The sequence below is a fragment of the Dendropsophus ebraccatus genome, chromosome 2 (genome assembly GCF_027789765.1).
Source record: "Dendropsophus ebraccatus isolate aDenEbr1 chromosome 2, aDenEbr1.pat, whole genome shotgun sequence".
In the NCBI taxonomy this organism is placed as follows: domain Eukaryota; kingdom Metazoa; phylum Chordata; class Amphibia; order Anura; family Hylidae; genus Dendropsophus; species Dendropsophus ebraccatus.
Window position 1 is genome coordinate 91141640 of NC_091455.1, and position 25216 is coordinate 91166855.

Here is a 25216-nt window from a genome sequence, read left to right on the forward strand (position 1 = left end):
ATACACCTCTATCCCCCCGTATAGTCATACACCCCTATCCCCCAGTATAGTCATACACCCCTGTCCACCCTCCCCTGTATAGTCATACACCCCTGTCCGCCCCCCTGTATAGTCATACACCCCTATCCGCCCCGCCCCCTGTTTAGTCATACACCGCCAATCCCTATGTGCCCCCTGTATAGTCATACACCCCTATCTGCCCCTCCCCCTATGTGCCCCCTGTATAGTCATACACCCCTATCCCTATATGCCCCCTGTATAGTCATACACCCCTATCCCTATGTGCCCCCTGTATAGTCATACACCCCTATCCCTATGTACTCCCATGTATAGTTCTGTACCCCCATCCCTATGTACTCCCATGTATAGTTCAGTACCCCCATCCCTATGTACTCCCATGTATAGTTCAGTACCCCCATCCCTATGTACTCCCATGTATAGTTCTGTACCCCCATCCCTATGTACTCCCATGTATAGTTCAGTACCCCCATCCCTATGTACCTCCCTATGTACCTCCTGTATAGTAATACACCCCGATCCACCCCCATATAGTCATACACTTCTATCCCTATGTACCTCCTGTATAGTAATGCACCCCAATCCATCCCCCCCCCCTATAGTCATATACACCTATCCACCCCCCATATAGTTATACACATGTATTCCTATATGACCCCCTGTGTATACACATCCTGTAGAGGCTGTATACCTGTATATACACATCCAGGTCTCTGCTGAGACCCCTAATAATGACAAATAGTAATAATGATAATAGACTAACCATGGGTTGCTGTTCAGTTCTTTTTTTTACTTTTTCTAATCAAAATATCGCCAGTTTGGCATGGCTAGTGGGTTTGCTAAAAGGGGCGTGTCATAATTATCTTTGAATTATCGTTACCGCGGCTACATGTGCGATAAACCGCGATATTGATTTAGGCCAATATCGCCCAGCCCTAGTATACAGCCCCCCAACTATGCACTACAGATATGCGAGACCCCTAAAAACTATACATTGTGGGTATACAGAACCCCTCCAACTATGCACTACAGGTATACACTGATTAACTCAGATGAAACAATACCTTTAGCTTGGCCTCCTGGGCACCTTAGAACAAATCTAATTAACACACTGACACTTTATACCCGGGCAGCGCCGGGTACATTTTCTAGTAAAATATATATGTATCAAATATGCCCTACAAACGTATTCATTTGTCATCTCAAGATTATAAAACCTGGTTATCAGGCCCCATATACAAATTTGTGTTCTTTAAAAACAGACGGCTAGTCATGTGAAGGAGTACAGCATAAATAAGGCTTTAAAAACAAACAAAAAAAGGCCTGTTGCAGACATGCCAGCTATGTTTGAAGCTAAAAAAAAAAAAAAAAAAAAAAAAAAGACAACTACTACTTTGACTTCCCCTTCATGATTAAACTAATCACCGCCAAATCAGCCATACAGCTATGCATATAGTGTCAGAAAGCCCCCAGCACTGTCCCCAAACATGCAAGTGATTGCTAACAGCTTTCCTCCTAGCCCTCGAAAATTAACTTAGAAAATTTAGTGGACTGTATGTAAATTAACCATATGTAGACATCAGGGAATTCCTCCAGAGCCAAAGTAGTCATGGCTATTTTTAATTGACCCTTGCTGACCTGGGAGGTATTATTATACTCAAAACACAATAAGGAGTAAACCTCCCAAAAATATACCTTGTTTTCCCAGTGGCTATTTACAATTTAAAATTTTTATTAAAACACATTAAGGTAAAGCACTTAGCAAATATGCTGAAAGCGATCCATATATTGTAGAAAAGTAAATGGGGAGAGGAATGGGGGAGGGGAATGTGTGCAGGTGTGTCCAGGTAAACGACCATTTTCACGTCCACTGATGCCTCTTCCGGCCTAGGACGGAAGAAGCATCAGTGGATGCGAAAACGGTTGTTGGGGTGGTTGCACCTGCACACATCTTCAGCCTCATTCTCATGTGAATTAACTTTTCTACAATAAATGGATCGTTTGCAGCAAGTATGGCGAGTGCTAAGTGCTTTTCCTTAGGGTACATGCACACTTACCGGATCCCCAGCAGATTTCATTTAAATAACTGAACACAGCATCAAATCTGCACCATCAAATCTGCAGCGGATCTGCTGCAGATCTGCTGCGGATCCTCTACGTGTGAAGGCACCCTGAATGTGTTTTATGAATTTCTCACAATGCACCTCTGTGGCTGTTTTATTCCGTTGGCTTTATCGTCTGAACCCTATATTTGTCCTAGCTCATAGTGTTTTCAGCTTGCGAGGTTATTGTGGTGAATCTTCCAGTGAAGTGAATAAAATTTTTTACATGAATATAAAATTATTGCCATAACACTGTAGCAATCCCACCATTCGGTAGTGTAGCAGTAAATCGAAGAGGTGTTTTGGATGATAAACCGACCTGCTTACCTATACATGCAAGTCTATATATAGCCTCTTCAATCAGGAGGAGCCTGCCGCGTCACAGAGGGCGTACGCTCCCAGCAAGGTGTGATTAAACTGGATTTCCAAGCCAGCTATAACTAATTTGACGCTGGAGGAACGCACCGATATCTGCATAATGTTAATTAAATTTCTTGCCGCACCATCAACAACATTTTATAGAGCAGGAGTAGCTGTACAGGTAAATGTACATAATTGTGGGAAAAGATTCAGCATAACTTTTTACATGTTGATTAAATTCCCTGCACATTCTGTGTTAAGGAGTCCAGTGGTCAGTGTCACTCAATGTAGCATCATTCCTTGGACTCCGTAGCATGGGGAGACCAAAGATTCCAATCAAGAAAATCCATAAAGATTTATACCAATGTGGTCTGCTCTTTTTGCTCTATAGCTTACACAGGATGCATAGACATAGCTTATGCCAATAGCTTACATAGGATTTTCATGTTAACTTAAAGCGTAACTGTCATGTTTTTTTTTATTGCAGAAATCAGTAGTATAAGCGATTTTAAGACACTCTGTAATAGGTTTCATCAGCCAAAAAAGCCTCCTTCTGTACTCAAGAAGCAATCTCCCAGCCTCCCCCCGACTTCTTATCTGTGCATTATCAGGCAAACACGTCTTCAGTACAGAGAAGCCAGTGAAGACGGGTTCTGCTCTCTCCATGGTAAGCCTATGAAGGGGGCAGGGGCTGAGGGAGATGAAGGAGCAGGAAGAGGTGACATGAAGGTCAACTGTTTGTAGACTCTCTGGGCAGCTAAACCGCTAAATTCAGGTGTCAGAAAGGTCAGTGCTTATCTATGAAGTTACTGAGAGAAGATTGCAGGGTGTTGTGCTGTGCAGAAATCCTCCGTGCTCAGTCCCTCCCAGGCCCGTATCTGCCATGAGGCGAGGTGAAGTGTTCGCCTCAGGCGGCAGATAACACAGCCCTTGAGGGGGGCGGCATCAGCGTCCTGTGTCCTTATCATTACAACTAGTTACGGCTCAGTGCCCGGCCGTGTTTCCTGTCAGTTGCCTCATGAGAAGCACTGAGGAGGCACTGGAAGCCTCGTATTCACAGGTATTCACATCACATAAGACATAGATATATTGTCTCCTGCTGTTAACCCCTTCAATAATGCAGAGTTATTATACTCTGCATCACTTACACACTGTAGAAAAGAAAAAGTTAACAGCAGCGGGGACGCTATATTATGTCTTCTCTGCACTGCCGACCTCCGAGCTGACCTCAGTATAGTGCAAGAGCAGGAGAAGAGGCATAAAAGTAATGTTCTGCTCTGCTGTTAACTCTTTCTGTATTGCAGAATGTAAGTGATGCACAGTAATACTCTACATTCTGCAGTACTGAAAGAGTTAACAGAGCAGCCCGTTTTATGGCTCTTCTCTGGCTCCTGATGTCAGAGGTCAGAGGTTATCTATAGTGGTGTCCCATACACACTGCCATGCTGCACTGTGCCTGTCCTGGATCTTCTCTCCCTGACTATTGCTCTGAGGTCCCTGCAGTTTAGACTGCTGTCAGGTCACAGGATAGGAGACTCAACTGAGGCATTAATCATGTTGAATGGGGGGACCTGGGGGTGCTGGAGTTCTTGTATGGGCCATGTGAGGGGCACTATGGGCATGGTGATATTACAGGGAATGTGAGGAGGGCAGGGGGCATGATAATCTTGCCACAGGCAGCAAAAAAGCTAGAATCGGCCCTGGTCCCTCCTAACAGCCCCTCCCCTCTCCATAGCCACATAATGGAGACAGAAATCCTGCTTCATTTGATGTGAGGGGGGAGGCTGGGAGATTGCTTTTTCAGTACAGAAGGAAACTCTTTTGGTTTATAAAACGTATTACAGAGTTTCTTAACCCCTTCAAGACTAAGCCTATTTGGGCCTTAATGACCAGGCTCATTTTTCAAAATCTGACCTGTCTTACTTTATGTGCTTATAGCTCAGTGATGCTTTAACGTATGCTAGCGATTCTGAGATTGTTTTTTTGTAACATATTGTACTTTATATTAGTGGCAAAATTTGGTCACTGTCTTGTGTGTTTTTTTGTGAAAAACATCAAAATATCATGAAAAATTTGCACTTTACAAACTTTGAAATTCTTTGCTTCTAAAAACAGAAAGTCACATGACATAAATTAATTACTAAGTCACATTTTCAATATGTCTTCTTTATTCTGACTTCATTTCATAAACATATTTCACTTTTTTAGGGTGTTACGGGGGTTAGAAATGTATCAGCAAATTATCAAATTTTCATGAAATTTCCAAAACTGATTTATTTAGGGACCAGTTCTTTTTTTAAGTGGATTTAAAAGGCTTGTATACTGGAAACCCCCATAAGTGACCCCATTTTAGAAACTACACACCCTAAAGAATTAATCTAGGGGTATCATAAGTATTTTAACCCTACAGGGGCTGGAGGAAAGTATTCACAATTAGGCCGTAAAAAATGGGAAATAGAAATTTTCCAATAATATATTTGTTTACATTAAATTATCTCATTTTCACAAGCAACATGAGAGAAAACGCCCCCCAATATCTGTAACGCAGGTTCTCCTGAGTAGAACGGTACACCATATGTGGGCATACACCACTGTATGGGCACACAGCGGGGCTCAGAAGGAAGGGAGCGCCAATTAGCATTTCCAGTTCAGATTTTACTGAAGACGTTTCTGAGCGCCATGTGCGTTTGCAGCGCCCCTGTAGTGTCAGCAGAATAGAACCCCCCCAAAAGTCATCCCATTTTGGAAAGTACACCCCTCAAAGAATTCATCTTAAGGTGTGATGAGCATTTTGACCCCACAGGTATTGGAGGAAAGTATTCAAAAGAATTCAGTAAAAATGAAAAAATAGACTTTTTCCAATATTTGTTTAGTTTAAAATTTCTCAATTTCACTAGGAACAGAGGAGAAGATGCACCCCAAAATCTGTAACGCAGGTTCTCCTGAGTAGAACGGTGCCCCATATGTGGGCGTAAACCACTGTTTGGGCACACAGCGGGGCTCAGAAGGGAAGGAGCGCCAATTAGCTTTTTCAGTGCAGATTTTTCTGAAGAAGTTTCTGAGCACCAGGTGCGTTTGCAGTGCCCCTGTAGTGTCAGCAGAATAGAAACCCCCCAAAAGTCACCCCATTTTGCAAAGTACACCCCTCAAAGAATTAATCTTGGGGTGTGGTGACCATTTTGACCCCACAAGTATTAGAGGAAAGTATTAAAAATTAGACAGTAAGAATGAAACAATTGAATTTTTTCAATAATATGTTTGTTTAGTTTGAAATTTCTCAATTTCACTAGGAACAGAGGAGAAGATGCACCCCAAAATTTGTAACGCAGGTTCTCCTGAGTACAACGGTACCCCATACGTGGGTATAAACCACTGTATGGGCACACAGCCGGGCTCAGAAGGGAAGGAGCGCCAATTAGCATTTGCAGTGCAGATTTTTCTGAAGAAGTTTCTGAGCGCCAGGTGCGTTTGCAGTGCCCCTGTAGTGTCAGCAGAATAGAATCCCCCCAAATGTCATCCCATTTTGGAAAGTGCACCCCTCAAAGAATTCAGATTTATCGGAATAAAGCCCATTAGTGACCGCCGTAAAAATACGTATTGGCGGTCACTAAGGGGTTCATGTAATATTTGTATTGCCTGCGTCATTACGCACACGGTGATACAAAATATGTGTACTTTTTTTTTTTTTTACATTTATTATTGTATTGGGGGCTATGGGGATTATGTGTAAATTTTATTTTATTATAAATGTATTTTGTGTGTGTGTGTGTGTTTTTTTTAACACTGTTTTTAGTCCCACCATGGGGACTTTACTGTAAAATTGCCTGATTACAGGCACAGTGCATTGCAACTGCAATGCACTATGCCTGTAAAAGGCAAAGCTGATCAGCCTCAGCCTTAGGCTGAGCCTGACCAGCTTCCGTAGCTGTTACACCAGGAGGCTTCGGGGAAGCCTCCTGACGTCACAGCTCCATCGGGACTGTGCGATCTCACCGCACAGCCCCGATGGAGGAGGAAGGGAGGATTCTCCCTTCCTGTAGCACTACAGGTACTGCGATCGCACAGATCGCAGCACCTATAGGGTTAACTGCCGAGATCCGGGCTCGGCCCGGATCTCGGCAGTTGCGGCGGGTGCCCGGCTATCACTGACAGCCGGGCCCCGCCGGGAATGACAGGAGCGCAGCTCCTGCGCCCCTGTCATTCAGAGGACGTGCCGGCACGTCCATCTGCGGGAACGGGCTGCAGATTTGGACGTGCCGGTACGTCCTAATGCGGGAAGGGGTTAAAATTGCTTGAACTGTTGATATTTAATGTTTTCAGAAAAATTACCCTGAAATGACAGTTACGCTTTAAGTTACAACAGTGGGATGAAATTACCTATTTTTCTTACAGGTACTTTATTCTAGCTCTATAGACTTTCATTAAATAAACAAAACGTATGCGTCACATATACTTGTTTATAATGCGCAAACAGTCAAGTAAGGCCAATGGTCTCCAAATAGTAGACTATCTAACAGCAGATTTAGGAGCACCTTCTGCTTGGGAACATAAGTGGGAAAACTGCAACCTTTCCATAGAGTTTGTTTTTCTGTATACCTGTCCCCACTATTTTCCTGTAAAGGGCTTATTGACCAATCATGTAGGATCTTGTGAAGGTCCCCATACATTTTATACTTTTGTTGGCTGTACGTGCCGCTCCCATTAGTATTCAGTGTAGGGGGCTTTGCCGTCACTCCACTAACAGATGATGTTGGTGGAGAGAGGGTAATGGAAAGTCTCTGCCAAACCCCTTTCTGGTCAGACAGATTAGCCACCACCATAGACTGGTTGCTGCTTAGGCATTTAATTTTCAAAACAATTTCCAAATTCTAGCTGGCATCTTACTGGCTGTTTTGAGCAACTCCTCTACTTTTGCCCCCACTAGTTTTCATATATGAAGCCCAATATAATGACATATTACCTTGACAGTGCTATTCAGTTTCATACCACATCTGTAAGTCTTTGCCATTTGCATAGTTAGTTGTATCTCTTTTGTTAGCTGACGCCATTTTCCACATTCAGGTTTTGTACACTGTACCTATAAAACCAGAAAACATATTAAAATAAACCAAATGCTAAATTAGTTTTTGGTAAAACGGAAACAAGCCACTGAAAAACTATATCAACAAGGTAAAAATTATTTGAAGCTTTAACACAAAAAAATGACAACTAACTTTTTTCACAATTCCATATAGCAAATAGTAATCACCACCTTCAAATTACATCTAATAAGATATAAATGTAAAGTATAAGAATGTAAAATAGAAAAAAAGAAAGGTTTACATTTTCTTTAAAGGGGTCCACTAAGCTTGAGAAGCGATGTTTCAGGCCCGTTCAGCCAGTCAGCGACAGAGGTGGGACCCCAATAAAGCCACTGACTGGCTGAGTGGGCCTGAAACATTATGTCTCAAGCCCAGTCATAGTTATAAAACATATGCCGCCCGGAGTACCCCTTTAATAAAGTTTTATTACAAAATTAGATAGCTTTATGAAAGAAATGTAAAAATAATATTTCTCAGCTTATCTCTGTGACCTTTAAACCCCTTGAAAAATTGTCAATAGCCTCTAAACCAGTGCCTCTTAAACTGTGAGATGCACCTTACCAGTGAGGTGCCCCCTAGTTGTTGACAAGGCGCAGCTGAAGAGGCATTTTTCCCAAAAGTGACTATAAGCTGCAACAATCTCTGGTTTAGGAAATTATCCAAATCAGTATCTCACCCAGTAGGGAAGCTGCTGGTCAGCCATGAACGCCTTAGGACTTGGTTCACTTTTACCGTTACTTGTCCATATACGCTTCCAAGAACAATATATTTCATAACCATCTTTGTGACTAAAGAAAAAACAATGAAACATCAGAAGCTGAGCTAAATAATAATAATGATAATAATAATAATAATAATGATAATAATAATAATAATAATAATAATCTTACCTCCTATAGTAGTGATCAAAGCATTCATTGCAAAAATGTTCCCCACAAGAAAGGTGATACCATCTCGATGTGTAGCCGTTCTTTGCACATCTGAAACTCATGAAATTAAGTCACATCACATCTGCATGCTCAAGGTTTGTTCATCTCAAGTCTACACCTTTCACACATTTATCCAGAAGTATCAGATTTTACCCACACCCCTTTACCATACCCCTCAAGATGCCCATGAACAGTAAGTGAATTCTTATATGCACAGATTGCCAAAGATGGGATGGCAGATTTGCTGTCCTTGTCCTATTAACAGGAAACTGATACCTGTATTGCATTGGGAAATAGATGCTGCATAACTCCCTGAAACACAGAAACCCTGCAATATTTTGGGGAGGAGTCCACTACAGGTATTCTGCCCCTCGTCATATTTTTTTATTTAGGATGTAACTCGTGAGTAATAATGAAAGCAGGTGGCTGGCCAAGCTTTGGTGAAGCCTACCTTTCTGCAGCACTGGCAAAGCAAACTGGACATGTTGCTGTACACCCTGCCTTCTCACATTTCCTGTATTTCTTCTCCAGGAAATCCTCATCCTCTTCTATCATCACTTCATTTGCCTTTTTCCTCACCTAAAACAAGCAATATTAAATAATTTATCTATATGTATGTGTTGCCTCAAACGGATACAACATGAAAATCTCACAAGACAAGAGAGCGCCCATGCCGTCGGACCTAAAGTCCGGCGGTCCGCTCATCTGTAATTCTGACGCCACAGGACCAGCCCACTCAGCCCACCCACATAAGTTACTGAGGAAGGATGCTGTTGTGGCCACTGATTGGCTGAGGGGGCAAGTCCTCAGGGGTTGGGATGACACAACCTGGAAGCAGTGGGGTAGCAGCTGTGGGGGATCAGGGGAGGTCAGTATAGTTATTTATTAAAGTCCGGCGAAAATTCTTCCCGGATAAATAGGTGATGTCACGACCCGACTCCCAGAGCTGTGCGGGCTGTGGCTGCTGGAGAGGATAATGGCAGGGGGACATTGAGGGACACAGGGCACTGGAGGGGCACGGAGCATCCCTCTCCAGCAGCCACAGCCCGCACAGCTCTAGGAGTCGGGTCGTGACATCACCATTTTATCCAGGAAGTGGAGCCTTTATGCAGTAGTAAGTGCAGGGAAAAAAGCACTTTATAAGCATTTCCTGTAATAAGTGTATATAGGTGATTTGTATAACTTTTGGAGGACAATACAATAGTTTAATAAAAATTTTCGCCGGCCTTCTCCTTCAATTTTACAACACCCATCTAGGGGGAAATTTGTTCTTTTGCCCAGACAATCCCTTTAAATAAATGCTGTTATTGTATATGGGTGCTGAATGTGACCAAAGTGCATTTATCACTCATAGGTTGTAATGGCATCAGTTATAGTAATACTGTCGCCTCTTTGCCAGTTAATTGTGGGTCTTCCTTTTGCTGAAAAAGGGTTTAATTTGTAGTGCTTACAGGATGCCCCATCAATCCCCACATTGTATGCATCGCTGGGAAGGCCATCATAGTGAAACACGTGCCAGACCGAGGCGCTGTTGTCCTGTTGGCACTACAGATTAAAGCTCATTCAACAAAAGAAAGCCCGCGAAATGTTTATCAATGGTAAAGGAGTAGAAGGCATTTTCAGATGTCATAACAACCATATGAAAACCTCATGACATAGATTTTAACAGATACATGCGCCAAAGGCCACACAGGGCCTCTAAGACTTTTTGGCTAATATGGTACCCATATAATAAGCATGCTTTCCTTAAATGTTAGAATTCCATATTCTACTACTATATGTGCTTTAATCTTTGTGATTTTGCAGTATACTGGTGTTTACCAGCCAAATGAAGGTTTAAAGGACAATGAACATTACAGAGATGGTTAGCCATTACACTGGGGTCTCTCCTGACGCATGCCAAACGTGACTTAAGACTATGAGCACAGGATGGTACACCAAAAATTGTGAAAAGCCATACATATAGAATCAGAAATAAAGAGACCTGTCGTCCAGAGCATCGCACAGGAAAGTTGTCAGGTGACAGGTCAGGCGGGACAATGGCCTTTTTCTTCGCTCTGCCTTTAGAGCCAGACATGGCTGTGTAATTCCCCGATCACCTACACACATGCAAAAGAGATGAGATTACAGGTCTGTGATGGCACAATGCTTAAAGGGGTATTCCCCTCAGGTAAAATACATGCTGAATCATCTCCCTCCTGGATACTTACAATTAGTTCCATACTTGTTATTACCTTTTCAGTCTCCTTCCCCCAGGGAACTTGTGACCTTACTGTGATTAACCTCTCCGCTTTATATCGTGCAGTAGTGTAGAAAGAGCCGTCCAAGGAGCGGAAGGGAGGAGAAGACATAGAGAGCAGCTCACACACAGTTTTTTGTGTCTTTATCACAAAGCAGCATGCTTAAGCTATATTCACACACCCGTAGTGCAGCCCGCGACCGATGACCGCACTACAAGTGTGCATCTGTAGTGTTCCGTGCTTCACGGAGCACTACATTCACACTTCAGTACCCTAGCAATCCGTGCCGCAAAAAACGGTCCGCATTACAACATGTTTTTTTTTTTGCGGCACGGATATCGTGGGCCCCGTATACATGTACGGACGTGTGGACGGGGCCATTGAATAACATTGATTTTATGTTCTGTCCGCAATTGCGGACAGAACAACAGACGTGTGAATGTAGCCTTAGAACTGCTGGATTGAGACTGAAAAGGTAATAACAAGTATGGAATGAATTGTTAGTCTCCAGGGAAGGGAGATAAATCAGCATCCCTTCACCTGTTCCCTATGATGACAGTGGGGGCAGGGACTATCCCTCTTAGGGGTCCAGCTTCTCCCTTCCTGTAACATATAGTGACAGTGGGGGCAGGGACTATCCCTCTTAGGGGTCCAGCTTCTCCCTTCCTGTAACATATAGTGACAGTGGGGGCAGGGACTATCCCTCTTAGGGGTCCAGCTTCTCCCTCCTGTTCCCTATGATGACAGTGGGGGCAGGGACTATCCCTCTCAGGGGTCCAGCTTCTCCCTCCTGTTCCCTATGATGACAGTGGGGGCAGGGACTATCCCTCTCAGGTGTACAGCTTCTCCCTCCTGTTACGTATAGTGACAGTGGGGGCAGGGACTATCCCTCTCAGGAGTCCAGCTTCTCCCTCCTGTTACGTATAGGGACAATGGGGGCAGGGACTATCCCTCTCAGGGGTCCAGCTTCTAACTCCTGTAACATATAGTGACAGTGGGGGCAGGGACTATCCCTCTCAGGGGTCCAGCTTCTCCGTCCTGTAACATATAGTGACAGTGGGGGCAGGGACTATCCCTCTCAGGGGTCCAGCTTCTCCGTCCTGTAACATATAGTGACAGTGGGGGCAGGGACTATCCCTCTCAGGGGTCCAGCTTCTCCGTCCTGTAACATATAGTGACAGTGGGGGCAGGGACTATCCCTCTCAGGGGTCCAGCTTCTCCGTCCTGTAACATATAGTGACAGTGGGGGCAGGGACTATCCCTCTCAGGGGTCCAGCTTCTCCGTCCTGTAACATATAGTGACAGTGGGGGCAGGGACTATGCCTCTCAGGGGGTCCTGCTTCTCCCTCCTGTTGCCTATGATGACAGTGGGGGCAGGGACTATCCCTCTCAGGGGTCCAGCTTCTCCCTCCTGTTCCCTATGATGACAGTGGGGACAGGGACCACCCCTCTCAGGTGTCCAGCTTCTCCCTCCTGTTCCCTATGATGACAGTGGGGGCAGGGACTATCCCTCTCAGGGGTCCTGCTTCTCCCCCCTGTTCCCTATGATGACAGTGGGGGCAGGGACTATCCCTCTCAGGAGTCCAGCTTCTCCCTCCTGTTACCTATAGGGACAGTGGGGGCAGGGACTATCCCTCTCAGGGGTCCTGCTTCTCCCTCCTGTTCCCTATGATGACAGTGGGGGCAGGGACTATCCCTTTTAGGAGTCCAGCTTCTCCCTCCTGTTACGTATAGGGACAGTGGGGCCAGGGACTATCCCTCTCAGGGGTCCAGCTTCTAACTCCTGTTACGTATAGGGACAGTGGGGGCAGGGACTATCCCTCTCAGGGGTCCAGCTTCTCACTCCTGTAACATATAGTGGCAGTGGGGACAGTGGGGGCAGGGACTATCCCTCTCAGTGGTCCAGCTTCTCCCTCCTGTTACGTATAGTGACAGTGGGGGCAGGGACTATCCCTCTCAGGGGTCCAGCTTCTCCCTCCTGTTACGTATAGTGACAGTGGGGGCAGGGACTATCCCTCTCAGGGGTCCAGCTTCTCCCTCCTGTTACGTATAGTGACAGTAGGGGCAGTGATTATCCCTCTCAGGGGTCCAGCTTCTCCCTCCTGTTACGTATAGTGACAGTGGGGGCAGGGACTATCCCTCTCAGGGGTACAGCTTCTCCCTTCCTGTTACATATAGTGACAGTGGGGGCAGGGACTATCCCTCTCAGGGGTACAGCTTCTCCCTTCCTGTTACATATAGTGACAGTGGGGGCAGGGACTATCCCTCTCAGGGGTACAGCTTCTCCCTTCCTGTTACATATAGTGACAGTGGGGGCAGGGACTATCCCTCTCAGGGGTACAGCTTCTCCCTTCCTGTTCCCTATGATGACAGTGGGGGCAGGGACTATCCCTCTCAGGGATCCAGCTTCTCCCTCCTGTTCCCTATGATGACAGTGGGGGCAGGGACTATCCCTCTCAGGGGTACAGCTTCTCCCTCCTGTTACCTATGATGACAGTGGGGGCAGGGACTATCCCTCTTAAGGGTCCAGCTTCTCCCTTCCTGTTACCTATAGTGACAGTGGGGGCAGGGACTATCCCTCTCAGGTGTACAGCTTCTCCCTCCTGTTACCTATAGTGACAGTGGGGGCAGGGACTATCCCTCTCAGGTGTACAGCTTCTCCCTCCTGTTCCCTATGATGACAGTGGGGGCAGGGACTATCCCTCTCAGGGGTACAGCTTCTCCCTCCTGTTCCCTATGATGACAGTGGGGGCAGGGACTATCCCTCTCAGGTGTACAGCTTCTCCCTCCTGTTACCTATAGTGACAGTGGGGGCAGAGACCACCCCACGCCTCTCTCGGCCCCTTCAGTCCTGCACTTACAGTCACAGTAAATGTTCCGGGTTTGGCAGCGGTAAGAATGTAAATAGTGACCACGTGACCCATAACACTAATGACAGGGGGCGGGGCGACTACTTAACGCTTTAGGTACGGAGTCTGGCGATCTGACAGCTACCGCCGCGGGCCGTCCTGCAGTTCCGCAGTATACTGGACAGCTCAGCTGCGCCCCGCAGAACGTCTAAAGAACCTGCACCTTACCGCTCCTCTGCCGCTTATCCTTTCTCCACTACATTAAACGTGGGACGTCATCACGTACGGCAATGTCGGCCGACGTACGGCGCCCTACGTCATCCCGGTAAAAATCCTCAAACAGTGCTGATGCTGTGCATGGAAGGCTTATTACAGGCTGATGCTATGCCTAGTTCTAGCCACCAGTGGGCGCCTCAGCTGGTATACCCCACTCATCCATCACAGCTGGACAGGTCACAATTGTTTTTAAATAACAGTGCCCCCCTGTACAATGTTTAAACTTATAATAAAACAATTGCACATACGACACTTTTAGCATACAAATTTTACTTTATAAATTTAGTGAAAAAAATGTGCAAAAGCAATGATCCATTTCCCCCATAGTCTATTAGTTATTGCATTTGGTTTCACAAACATAAATGTTATGTATGTGGCACACGAGAATGTAGTCTGCTGCAGCTCCTGCATGCTTATACCTATATACCTGTGCCTCCTATGAGGTGAATGTGGCTCCTTGACCTAACGCTATCTCATACCTCCCAACTTTCTGGACGCCAAAGAGGGACACTTGTGGTTCACCCTAGAAACTTTTTACAGACATTTCTACACTTTTTAATGCATTTACACATACGGGATCTGCTGCAGATTGATGCATTTAGTTACATGAATATCTGCAGCAGATCCTGCATAAGTGACTGCATCCATAGGCCCCATTCACACATCAGTAACCTTGTATGTTACTGCAGCCCGGATTAGGAATGTTTCAGTAACTGTCCACATTTGTCCACATACAGCATTTGACTGGCTCGCCCAATCACTTATAGGCACTTTGCAACTATGTTCAATGACTGGAACATTGGCAAAAATAAAGCACCTTGTGCCCCTTGTGTCACCGCCAGTCCTCCTAGTCTGTAAGTTCTCGTGAGCAGGTCTCTATAACTGGTTGTATCATATTCTATTTTATTTTACTTATTTATTGTATAATGTATTATAAATATTACCTGTTCTGTACTTATGTATTTAAGAAAGCGCTGCAGAATCTGATGGTGCTATACAAATAAATATTAGTAGTAGTAGTAGTAGTATCATTATTATTTGCAGGGACCGCTTCGACAGACAGCTGCACACCTTACTTAGAAAAAGAAGTTAGATGTGCTGTCTGTCTGACGGAGCCGCATTCCTTCCGCACATCTAACTTCTATTTCATATGCTGCATTTAAATGAAGCGATAATTCGCCCAATCAATCGTTTAAAGATTTTTGAAGCAACAATTTGGTCTTCATAACAATCAGTGTTTAGACGAATAAATCGTTAGAAAAATCGTAAGAAAAATCGTTATTGCGATCGTTTATAAGATTGCTTAAGCCCATCTTTCACATATGGTCAATCTTTAAAAGACTGTTTACATGAAACGATCTGCGAATTTTTAGCAAACGACGATTTGATAACAAGTTGAAAGATCAAAACTAACGATTTCTCGCTCGTCGCTTGATCGTTTGCTGTGTTTACACGGAATGATTATCGCTCAAATGCGATCGTTATTGCAAAAATTCGAATGATAATCGTTCCATGTAAACGCAGAATAAGTTAGGTGTGCAGCTGTCTGCCGAAGCGCCCCTGGCCGCCCTCCTCCTGAAGTGTTTAGTTCCTCTCCTCCACTCTTTTGCGCGGCGCTGTAGCATGACGTCACCCAGAATGCAAATCTAGTCAATCAGCAATCCTGGTGACGTCATGCCACGGACAACCCTCTGGTAAGAACTCGGCAGGGCTGGGGGCTGTAGTTGTGTGGGGCTAGGTAGATGTAGTTTTTTTATGGGGTGGGCTGTAGTTGTCTGGGGGCTGTAGTTGTGTGGGGGGTGTAGTTGTGTGTGGGGGTACTTGTTTGTATGGCTGGGGGGTAGTTGTATGGCTGGGATGGTAGTTGTGTGAATGGCTTGGAGGTAGTTTTTTGTATGGCTTGGGAGGGGTACTTGATGTATGGCTGGGGGGTAGTTGTTTGTATGGCTTAGGGCTAAGGGAGTAGTTGTGTGTATGGCTGGGGTGGTAGTTATTTGTATGGCTGGGGGGTTCTTGTTTGTATGGCTGGGGGGGGGGTAGTTGCTTGTATGGCTGGGAAGCTACTTGTTTGTATGGCTGGGGGCTGAGGAAGTAGTTGTTTGTATGGCTGGGGGGGGGGGGGGTAGTTGTGTGTATGGCTGGGGGTGTTGCCGAAAAAAGGTTTTGCACAGGGCGCCATTTACCCTAAGGCCGGCCCTGAGTACAGTGTATACATTTTACATCTCTAACCTATCTTTAGCTTTAAATCCACTGACCTATTACACGCTACAGTATGTATAGCGAAAGCAGTCACCACAAGAAAAAACTAAGAACAATAGAGTGGGCACCACACTAAATAACCGAGTGCAGCCTATGCATATAAACAACACTAACCCAAGAACAGCATACACACACAAAAAGGCTGCACATCCAATACAGCTTAATTAAACAACACTAATAACACCTAGAGACCCAGATGTGCCCATATTTTTGCGCCATTAATTGTACTTTGCAATGGCAGACAGGATTTTTGCCTAAAATATGCCATGAAACCAGAAGAAAATTATAAGTGTGCTGAAATTAAAAAAAAAAAAAAAACACAATATTTTTAATTTGCGGGGGTTTGTTTTTATGCCGTTCAGCATAGGGTAAAACTTACTTCTTATATATGTTCCTCAAGTCAGTACGATTACGATGATATGTAACTTGCATAACTTTTATTTCATTTGATGGCTTTTAAAATAAATAAATAAATAAATAATATGTTCCTTGAAATTGCTCTATTCCCATGCTTATAGCGCTTTTATCCTTTGGTCTATGGGGCTAAGTGAGGTGTCATTTTTAGATTTGATGCGACCAAAAGTGCTCAATTTTGCGCTTACGCCGTTTACTGTGCAGGAACAGGAATATGATAATTTATTGGTTCAGGCGATTACGCATGCGGCGATTCCAAACATGTTTATTTATTTATTTATTTTTGTTTATAAAAAAGGGAAAAGGGGGGTAATTCAAGCTTTTATTAGGGGAGGGTTTTTTAATCAAGCGCTATGGGGGCGGAGCAGTGCTCCTAACGGTGCTCCAGACCAAGAATTACACTGCTAACAGCATGGGATCTGCACTGAGAGTAGAAGGAGTTGTACAGTCATGCTGACTGAGTTGCGTGAGGAGAAGTAGAAGGGAGGATCAGAAGAGTAGAGAGGCTGACACCCGCGCTGCGAGATAGAGTTCATAGGCTTCTAGCAACTTTGCTCTATCCGGATCAGCTCCTTACTTCTTTATTGGATACTGTCCTGCACTGAGTTCTTCCTTGTCCACGGCATGGGTTAGGATGCTCCCTGACTTGTCCTCTCTAGTGGAAGCTTAACACTGCATAGTGTGTCGTGAGGTTGCTTGAGAGAAAACTGTGAGGAGCCTCCTACCTCTACAGAGTCTAAAGGCAAATGACCCTACACTTCCTCTACCCATGTGACTTCCTTTCTACAGCGCTTGTAAGGTGTGCTCTGAGTGGGTTAGGAGTGCATATAAAAAATTAAAGAGAGAGATGATAGGTGAAGAGAAGAAAGAACTCTCATTGGTGTGCAGATCCATGTGGTACACAAACAAACAATAACCCTTTGTGTATCACAGCCATGCAATATCTAGGTATACATACTTGCAATAACAACATCTTGTGGCAAAAATCTGGTACTATTACATTACCACTTACTCTGAAAAGTACAGGCTTTTATGAAGGGCGTAACCAATAGCAACACCCGTGTGGTACACCACAATATCAATAAATTTTCAAAAGCAACACAAAATATGCCATCAGCCGAGGATCGGGCATTTTCTACTGAGTGCTACAGATTATTTGCAGAAGGTAAGCAGAACTCCTGGCTTAATACAATGTTCCTCCACTTAAAGCTCTCCACATGCTGCAGAACTACAACTCCCGAAATGCCCAAACAGCTTTAGGTATGAACATACTGTGGGTTCGAGGTTTGCAACATTTGGAGAGACAAACGTTGGGGAACACTCATCTAACATATACTGTATTTGACAAGAGGAAAAAGGTATCTTTACCCACCAACTGTTATCTATAATACTTTTTCAGGGTTAGCAAAATAAAATTTTTCCAACTAAGAGGGGCGTTCTGCTGCTCCAGATGAAACAAAAATCAGAAGACAAGCACTTTAAACAATGTGCTCGCCATTTATTGAACAAAACATTTTTGTTATAAAGTCACTGTGGAGCTGTGTGCTACATCTTTCTTTTTTCACAATTTGTGTTCTGCCATTTTGCTTATTAAATCTCCTGTAAGTACTAATAATGACCATGTAGAAGCTATTCCAAATCTGACTTTTTTTGTACACCACACAGCCACAGGTCAATTGGTGAACAACATTTTAGTGTTTTGAGCCTTTTTTTTATAATGGAAGTCAATGAAAAACGGATCAAAATGGATGTACACAAATGCATCCATTTTTGCATCTGTTTTCCCATTAAATGGATTGCAAAAATGCAATAGGAACCCAGCTTTAGTTGTAATTTTCAGGTGCGCACACTTCCCGTGTACACCGAACAGAGCGTCTAAAACATGTTTTTCTATAAAACCTGTATACACTGAGTAGATTTGGAAAGTGAGTATTCATGGTTACTAGTTGACTACATGCATTGCTAGGGAAGGGGGAGCAGTAGTGGATTCTAATAGGGGCGTTTTGGGCGGCAGCCCGGGGCCCTGAGCTCCTGGGGGGCCCATGACCACCCAAAAAGACTTATACTTTCAATGGTGTACTGTCTCCTGGCTACACTTCTGCCATGATTTGCAAAAAATCACTGTTTTTTATGGTAATTTTGCACAAATCAGGACATCATGAGATTATCTATCCTGTACTATGAACGCCAGGCTAGTGCTTCCATAGTTACAGTGGGGTGGGGGGCCCAGGCTTGGTGAACAGCCCGGGGCCTATGATAAAGTTAATCCGCCCCTGAGGGGGAGGGATCAAGAACTTCACTTAGTGGCTTGTCTCTGTAATTTGTTGTCTACTGCTGGAAGTCCTCTGCTGGAAAAGCAGCTTATCCTTGCACTGTACTTTACAGGTAAGACTAAGATGACCATAACTGTATGATATTTTGACAAAAATGAATAACAAGTGTACATGTGCTGTACACATACAAATATTGGATGTCAGTGTGCTATATTTTATAGAAATTTCCTTCAGTATTTACCATATTATGTAGGCAGGTTTGAGCCAATGTAAAGTTCCCAGCTCTGTGTGACATTCCCACAATAATGCAGAAGCTAATTACAGTTCCATGGTATACTCATGCCTAGACGGCCCTAAACCTCCCAAGCGTATATAACATCAATGAGATTGCTATGGTTGGTAAGCTGTTAAGTAGTGTGAGCAAACCTGTCAAAACCCGGCAATTTTATCCAAACCCGAATGCTTAGCGTTTGATTCCCCGTGGCTGCAGAATTTGGATTCCGCCCTATTTCTATGGATGTATCTATGTTTTCCAGGACACCTAGGGCAGAAAAAAACATTGAGCATTCAGGTTCGCTCAACACTACTGTTAACTAAACCAGTATAGCCACTGACCTAGAAAAGCAGGGCAAAGTGGAATGGGGAATAGTAGAGTAAACAACAGAAACCAGTACTGTAATACTAGTGCATTATATAAATGGTGCTTTAAATCTATGCCATAGATTCAGAATGTTTTATAAGTAACACTATATTAGAATGAATGGGCCACAGGCTGCTTTTTTTTGCTCTGTAATGCTATGTGTTTCCACTTCAGTTTAAACTGTGAATGGCTTTTAATTTCCATGTAATTATCATAGATTTCTGTAACATGCAGAGGTGATCTAACAAATACTATGGGGGACATGTATCAACACAAAAAGGTGTATTTTTTTGCAGAAAGGGGCGATTTGCGAATAAAATATTCGCAAATCACCACTTTCCGCCGGGTGCGCCGGCGGGGGGGGGGGGGGGGGGGGGGGGGGGGGGGCGGGGGGGCGGGGGGGGGGAGGTGGAGGGGGCAGAACGGGGGGGCGCAGACTCAGAGTCCGTGCGATTTATCATTGTTTAAACTAAAAGATACGCCGAAAACCTACTCCACCTTTCAGGTGGCGTAGGTTTTCTGCTGTGCGCACCGACGCAGTCCGTAGCGCCGGAGATGCGGGGACATTTATAAGTCAAGCGTAAAAAATGTCGGACTTAATAAATGTCCCCCATTGTGTACACTACATATTAGTACATGGCATAAAAGAGAAGACATGCAGCGATTATACTTTGCGTTTAAACCCAGATACACAAAACTAGAAACCCAGAGGAAAATCACCTTCCTGCCACTGATAGAAATGCAATATAAACAACTCTGCTTTTGTAGGTCTGCAAATCATTTTTGAAAGCAAAGACTATGGAATGATTTATTGATTTATTGATTGATTGATGCACTGCTAATTCCACATCAAATGATACAGCCTTTGCCTTTATAGCAGAGGAACCTGATTTCATTTTCATTTCATTTTTTTTCCCATAGCTTCAAATTATGTCTCATCCTTCTGAATTCAATGAAACAAAACAGAACAGGGTTCTTTCAGTTGAAGACTGGAAGAAGAAATGGGAGACAAAAGATATTTGGTTTCATAAAAAGAATATACACCCGTAAGTATCTGACGCTGATTGATCAGAGCAGAGTGTTAACTAGAGATGAGCAAAGCAGCCGAAAATTAGTTTTGCACGGTTCTCGAAATATTGGGCAAACTCGTTTTGCGAATTGAAAGCAAACAAAGTTTAAAGCGTAACTGTCATTTCAGGGCCATTTTTCTGAAAACATTAAATATCAACAGTACAAGCGATTTTAAGAAACTCTGTAATAGGTTTTATGTACTAAAAGAGTTTCCTTCTGTAGTGAAAAAGCAATCTCCCAGCGCCCCCCCCCCCCTCACTGCAGAAGAAGCAGGATTTCTGTCTCAATTATGTGGCTATGGAGAGGGGAGGGGCTGTTAGGAGTGACTGAGCACAGAGCAGTCCTGCACAGCACAACACCCTGCAATCTTCTCTCAGTAACTTCATAGATAAGCACTGACCTTTCTGACACCTGAATTTAGCGTTTTAGGTGCCCAGAGAGTCTACAAACAGTTGACCTTCATGTCACCTCTTCCTGCTCCCTCATCTCCCTCAGCCCCTCCCCCCTTCATAGGCTTACAATGGAGAGAGCAGAGCCGTCTTCACAGGCTTCTCTGTAATGAATACGTGTTTGCCTGATAATGCACAGATAAGAAGTCAGGGGGGGAGGCTGGGAGATTGCTTCTTGAGTACAGAAGGAGGCTTTTTTGGCTGATGAAACCTATTACAGAATTTCTTAAAATCGCTTATACTACTGATTTCTGCAATAAAAAAAAACATGACAGTTACGCTTTAATAAAACAACCAAACTATAGTAGCTACAATACTGGGACTATTACAGACTAGCAATTTTTTTCAATAGATGTTGTTGTTACAGTGTCAAAAATTGGGAAATGACAATTTAAAAAAATTGTCAATCAGCCAGTCAAGCATTCAATTTCCGCCATGGACAGTGGAGCTTAGTGGAACAGCGGCATAACATATATAAACTTTCTAATTAACCATTTAACACATTCCAATCCCTCTTCAAGTACCCTCTAACCTCCCCTTGGCACCCTTTGTATCCCGTTAGTTTAAGTGAGCAAACTAAGGCTATGTTCACACTAAGTAAGTTTCCGGCCGTAGCGAGTTCCGTGAATAAGCGGCCGGAGACTTACGTAGTTTGCGTACAATGGAAAGTATACGATGTACGGCTGCACAGTTCACACTACGTACGAACTTATGCCCGGATCGTACGTGGTGCCGTAAAAAATGACCATTGTTTGCGGACGAAAATGCCGTAACTTACGCCCGTAGCGTTACATGCGGTCCCGTACGTAGTGGTGATTTCTTCATTTTTGCGGCTTTTTGTGCCGATCCAAAAGGTTCTGTGGGGTGTCCGGGGCTAGGCAAAGCTTTCCAAGTAAAAGACCGCTGTCAGATCGCTACGTAGGGCGCTCGGGAAGCGTAAGTAGACTACGGGCGTAAGTTCGCGGTCCGTACGTAGCCGGCCGCAAGTAGCGTAAATCTCCGGACGGAGTTTACCGCGTATATGTCCGGCCGCGAAAATATGCGGCCGGACATATACGCAGTGTGAACATAGCCTTAGGCTGGGTTCACACTACGTATATTTCAGTCAGTAAATTTCAGTCAGTATTGCAACCAAAACCAGGAGTGGATTGAATACACAGAAAGGATCTGTTCACACAATGTTGAAATTGAGTGGATGGCCGCCATTTAATGGCAAATATTTGCTGTTATTTTAAAACAACGGCTGTTATAATGAAATAATGGCCGTTATTTACCGTTATATGGCGGCCATCCACTCAATTTCAACATTGTGTGAACAGATCCTTTCTGTGTTTTTAAACCACTCCTGGTTTTGGTTGCAATACTGACTGAAATATATGTAGTGTGAACATAGCCTTAAGGTGTGTTTACACAGACAGATTTATCTGACAGATTTTTGAACCGAAAACCAGGAACAAACTATAAACAGGGAACAGGTAATAAAGGAAACACTGAGATTTCTCCTCTTTTCTAATCCATTCCTGGCTTTGGCTTCAAAAATCTGTCAGATAAATCTGTGTAAACGCACCATTACATGAAGAGCCACTAGCCTGAAAATGCCCTCCATATATAAAACATAGCCTTTATTGGCTCTCTAATAAAAAGTATATCTGTATTCTTGCTGAATTTAAAAATACACCCAACTTTAGTCTGCTAAATATAATGTTTGTAGCCCCTTTAAGTAACAGGGTAGTCACTAGTAGCTGCAGTCTACCTGACTATCTCATATATTAGTGCTAACTCAATGGAATAATAGTGAGGTTTTCTAAAAATAAGTCGCATAGCCCCCCAACTAGTTTCGCTCGCACATGGGCGTCTTTAGGAGGAGGGCTTATGACCTCATCAGGAGGAGGGCTTATGATCTCATCAGGACAAGGGCTTTAGTTTGTTCAGGAATTTCCACCAGGACTGCCCTTCTGTTTGGCACATTTTTGTTTGTCATTAGTTTAAGTGGCACCAATATAAGTGCAAATGTAATTTCGATTTCAATGTATTTCATTTGGATTTTAATGTAGATGTACTGACCCAGCATGACCTGCAGTCTGGTAACAGTTCAGGAACGACTCAGTGGTCATGGTAGTGGCAATCCCAACAGGCTTGGATTAAGGTTCCAGTTTCTAGTAAGACCCAGCATCAGGAGAATACTAGCCAGCCTGGTATTGTGGAAAAGATCTTTTAAAGTTCAAGCTCGACAGCTGTCAGTAGACAACTCCGGAGTCAGCACTCTTCAGAAGGGTCCTCACATAGTAGTGCCAACACCAATTAATGCCAAGGACAGGACGTTTCCTCTGCCCTGTGTCTTGTCATGTCTCAGCAGCAAGGACCATCAGCAAGAGAGCTTCTGTCAAGCCTAGCACTCCCCCCAGAGTATCAGCCGCTCTACCCTGAAGATCTTTTGGAGGAATGTCAGGAAAGTCAGCAATTGAAAGGCAGCACTGAGACTCCACTGCAGAACCCATCCAGTACCCATCCACTGCCCAGCCAGTACCCATTGACATGGTATAATGCACACCCATTAACTTAGTGTACTGCTAAGCCAGCACCCATTGACTTGATTTACTGCCCATCCAGCACGCATTGACTTGGTTTAATGCCCAGCCAGCACCCATTGACTTGGTATACTGTCCAGCCAAAATGGAGACGCTTTGTTGCCACCTATTTCTCACACTCCGAAATTCAAAATATACTGCATCCATTTACCCAGTCAACGTGGTATCTGAAGGAAGACCTGAAAGGATCGTTGGGTACACTTAAAATTCAGTGTCCCCCACGGGACCCCAATCTCACTGATTCTCACATCCCCCTTTCTCACTCCCTCCAGAGTATCTCTTAACCTCTTAAGGACGCATGACGTACCCGTACGTCATGCGCCCGTAAGAGGTGTTCAGAGCGGGGCCGCGCGGCGACCCCGCTCTGAACCGCCGCAGTTCCGGGTGCCACTTGTAGCCCGGGATCGCGGGTATTAGCGGGCACGGTCCGATCGCCGTGCCCGCTAATACAGTAATCAGATGCAGCTGTCAAACATGACAGCTGCATCCAATTATTGGATGCAGCATTTCCCTGGTGTCTAAGATTGCGCCGTCCCCGTCTCAGCACTCGTTTGTTTTCGGCTGCAGCAGCCGAAAGCAAACGAGTGCCGATCTCTTTGAGCTTTGCTGTATAACTATACAGCAAAGATCTCAATGAGAGATCAAAGTGTATATACTAGAAGTCCCCTAGGGGGGCTTCTAGTATATATGTAAAAAAAAAAAAAAGTATTGTTATTAGTAAAAAGCCCCCTCCCCTAATAAAAGTCTGAATCACCCCCCTTTTCCCAGGTTTTAAATAAAAGTAAATAAATAAATAAATAAACATGTTTACTATCGCCGCGTGCATAATCGCCCGAACAATTAATTAATCACATTCCTGATCTCGCACGGTAAACGGAGTAAGCGCAAAAAAATCCCAAAGTGCAAAATTGTGCATTTTTGGTTGCATCAAATCCAGAAAAAATGTAATAAAAAGCGATCAAAAAGTCATATATGTGCAATCAAGGTACCGATAGAAAGATCACATCATGGCGCAAAAAATGACACCTGACACAGCCCCATAGACCAAAGGATAAAAGCGCTATAAGCCTGGGAATGGAGCGATTTTAAGGAACGTATATTTGTTAACAATGGTTTGAATTTTTTACAGGCCATCAGATAGAAGAAAAGTTATACATGTTATATATCGTTTTAATCAAAACAACTTGAGGAACATGCATAACAAGTCAGTTTTACCCCAGGGGGAATGGCGTAAAAACACAATCCCCCCAAATAAAAGAAATGCGGTTTTGTTTTTTTTGCAATTTCATCACACTTTGAATTTTTTTCTGGTTTCGCAGTGTACTTTATGCAAAAATTCAGCCTGTCATTGCAAAGTACAATTAGTGATGCAAAACATAAGGACTCAAGTGGGTTTCTAGGTGGAAAAATGCAAGTGCTATGGCCTTTTAAACACAAGGAGGAAAAAACTAAAACGCAAAAACGAAAAGTGGCCCCGTCCTTAACCCATAGCTGCACCAGGACGTTATTTAACGTCCTCGTGCCGCTATGGGAGTTCAGAGGGGGGTCGCGCGGCGACCACCCTCTGAACTGCCGCGATCCCGGGTGCCGCGAGTAGCCCGGGCTCGCGGCTATTAGCGGGCACGGTCCGATCGCCGTGCCCGCTAATTAAGTACTTAGAAGCAGCT

General features: G+C 44.2%; 2 protein-coding genes across 11 annotated transcripts in view; one reads left to right on the forward strand and one right to left on the reverse strand.

Annotated features, from left to right (window-relative positions):
* The window catches only part of KDM1B (lysine demethylase 1B), a 46218-nt gene extending 32340 nt beyond the window's left edge, over positions 1-13878 (reverse strand). Inside the window, exons 1-6 of one of the 7 annotated variants that reach the window (XM_069957949.1) lie at positions 13808-13878; positions 10475-10589; positions 8942-9069; positions 8452-8541; positions 8238-8349; positions 7441-7557 (exon numbers count right to left, since the gene is read on the reverse strand). In XM_069957949.1, coding sequence (XP_069814050.1) covers positions 7441-7557; positions 8238-8349; positions 8452-8541; positions 8942-9069; positions 10475-10567 — 540 coding nt within the window. In that variant the 5' untranslated portion in view covers positions 10568-10589; positions 13808-13878. Of the gene's footprint in view, positions 1-7440; positions 7558-8237; positions 8350-8451; positions 8548-8941; positions 9070-10474; positions 10590-10700; positions 11417-13526; positions 13777-13802 lie in introns of those variants that run through there. The other 6 variants (XM_069957942.1, XM_069957948.1, XM_069957943.1 and 3 more) reach the window with 6 other exon arrangements.
* LOC138783351 (thiopurine S-methyltransferase-like) overlaps positions 13667-25216 on the forward strand; it is a 37672-nt gene continuing 26122 nt past the window's right edge. The window contains exons 1-2 of one of the 4 annotated variants that reach the window (XM_069957951.1): positions 13667-13904; positions 20363-20487. In XM_069957951.1, coding sequence (XP_069814052.1) covers positions 20372-20487 — 116 coding nt within the window. In that variant the 5' untranslated portion in view covers positions 13667-13904; positions 20363-20371. Of the gene's footprint in view, positions 13905-13943; positions 14032-18822; positions 18914-20362; positions 20488-25216 lie in introns of those variants that run through there. The other 3 variants (XM_069957953.1, XM_069957950.1, XM_069957954.1) reach the window with 3 other exon arrangements.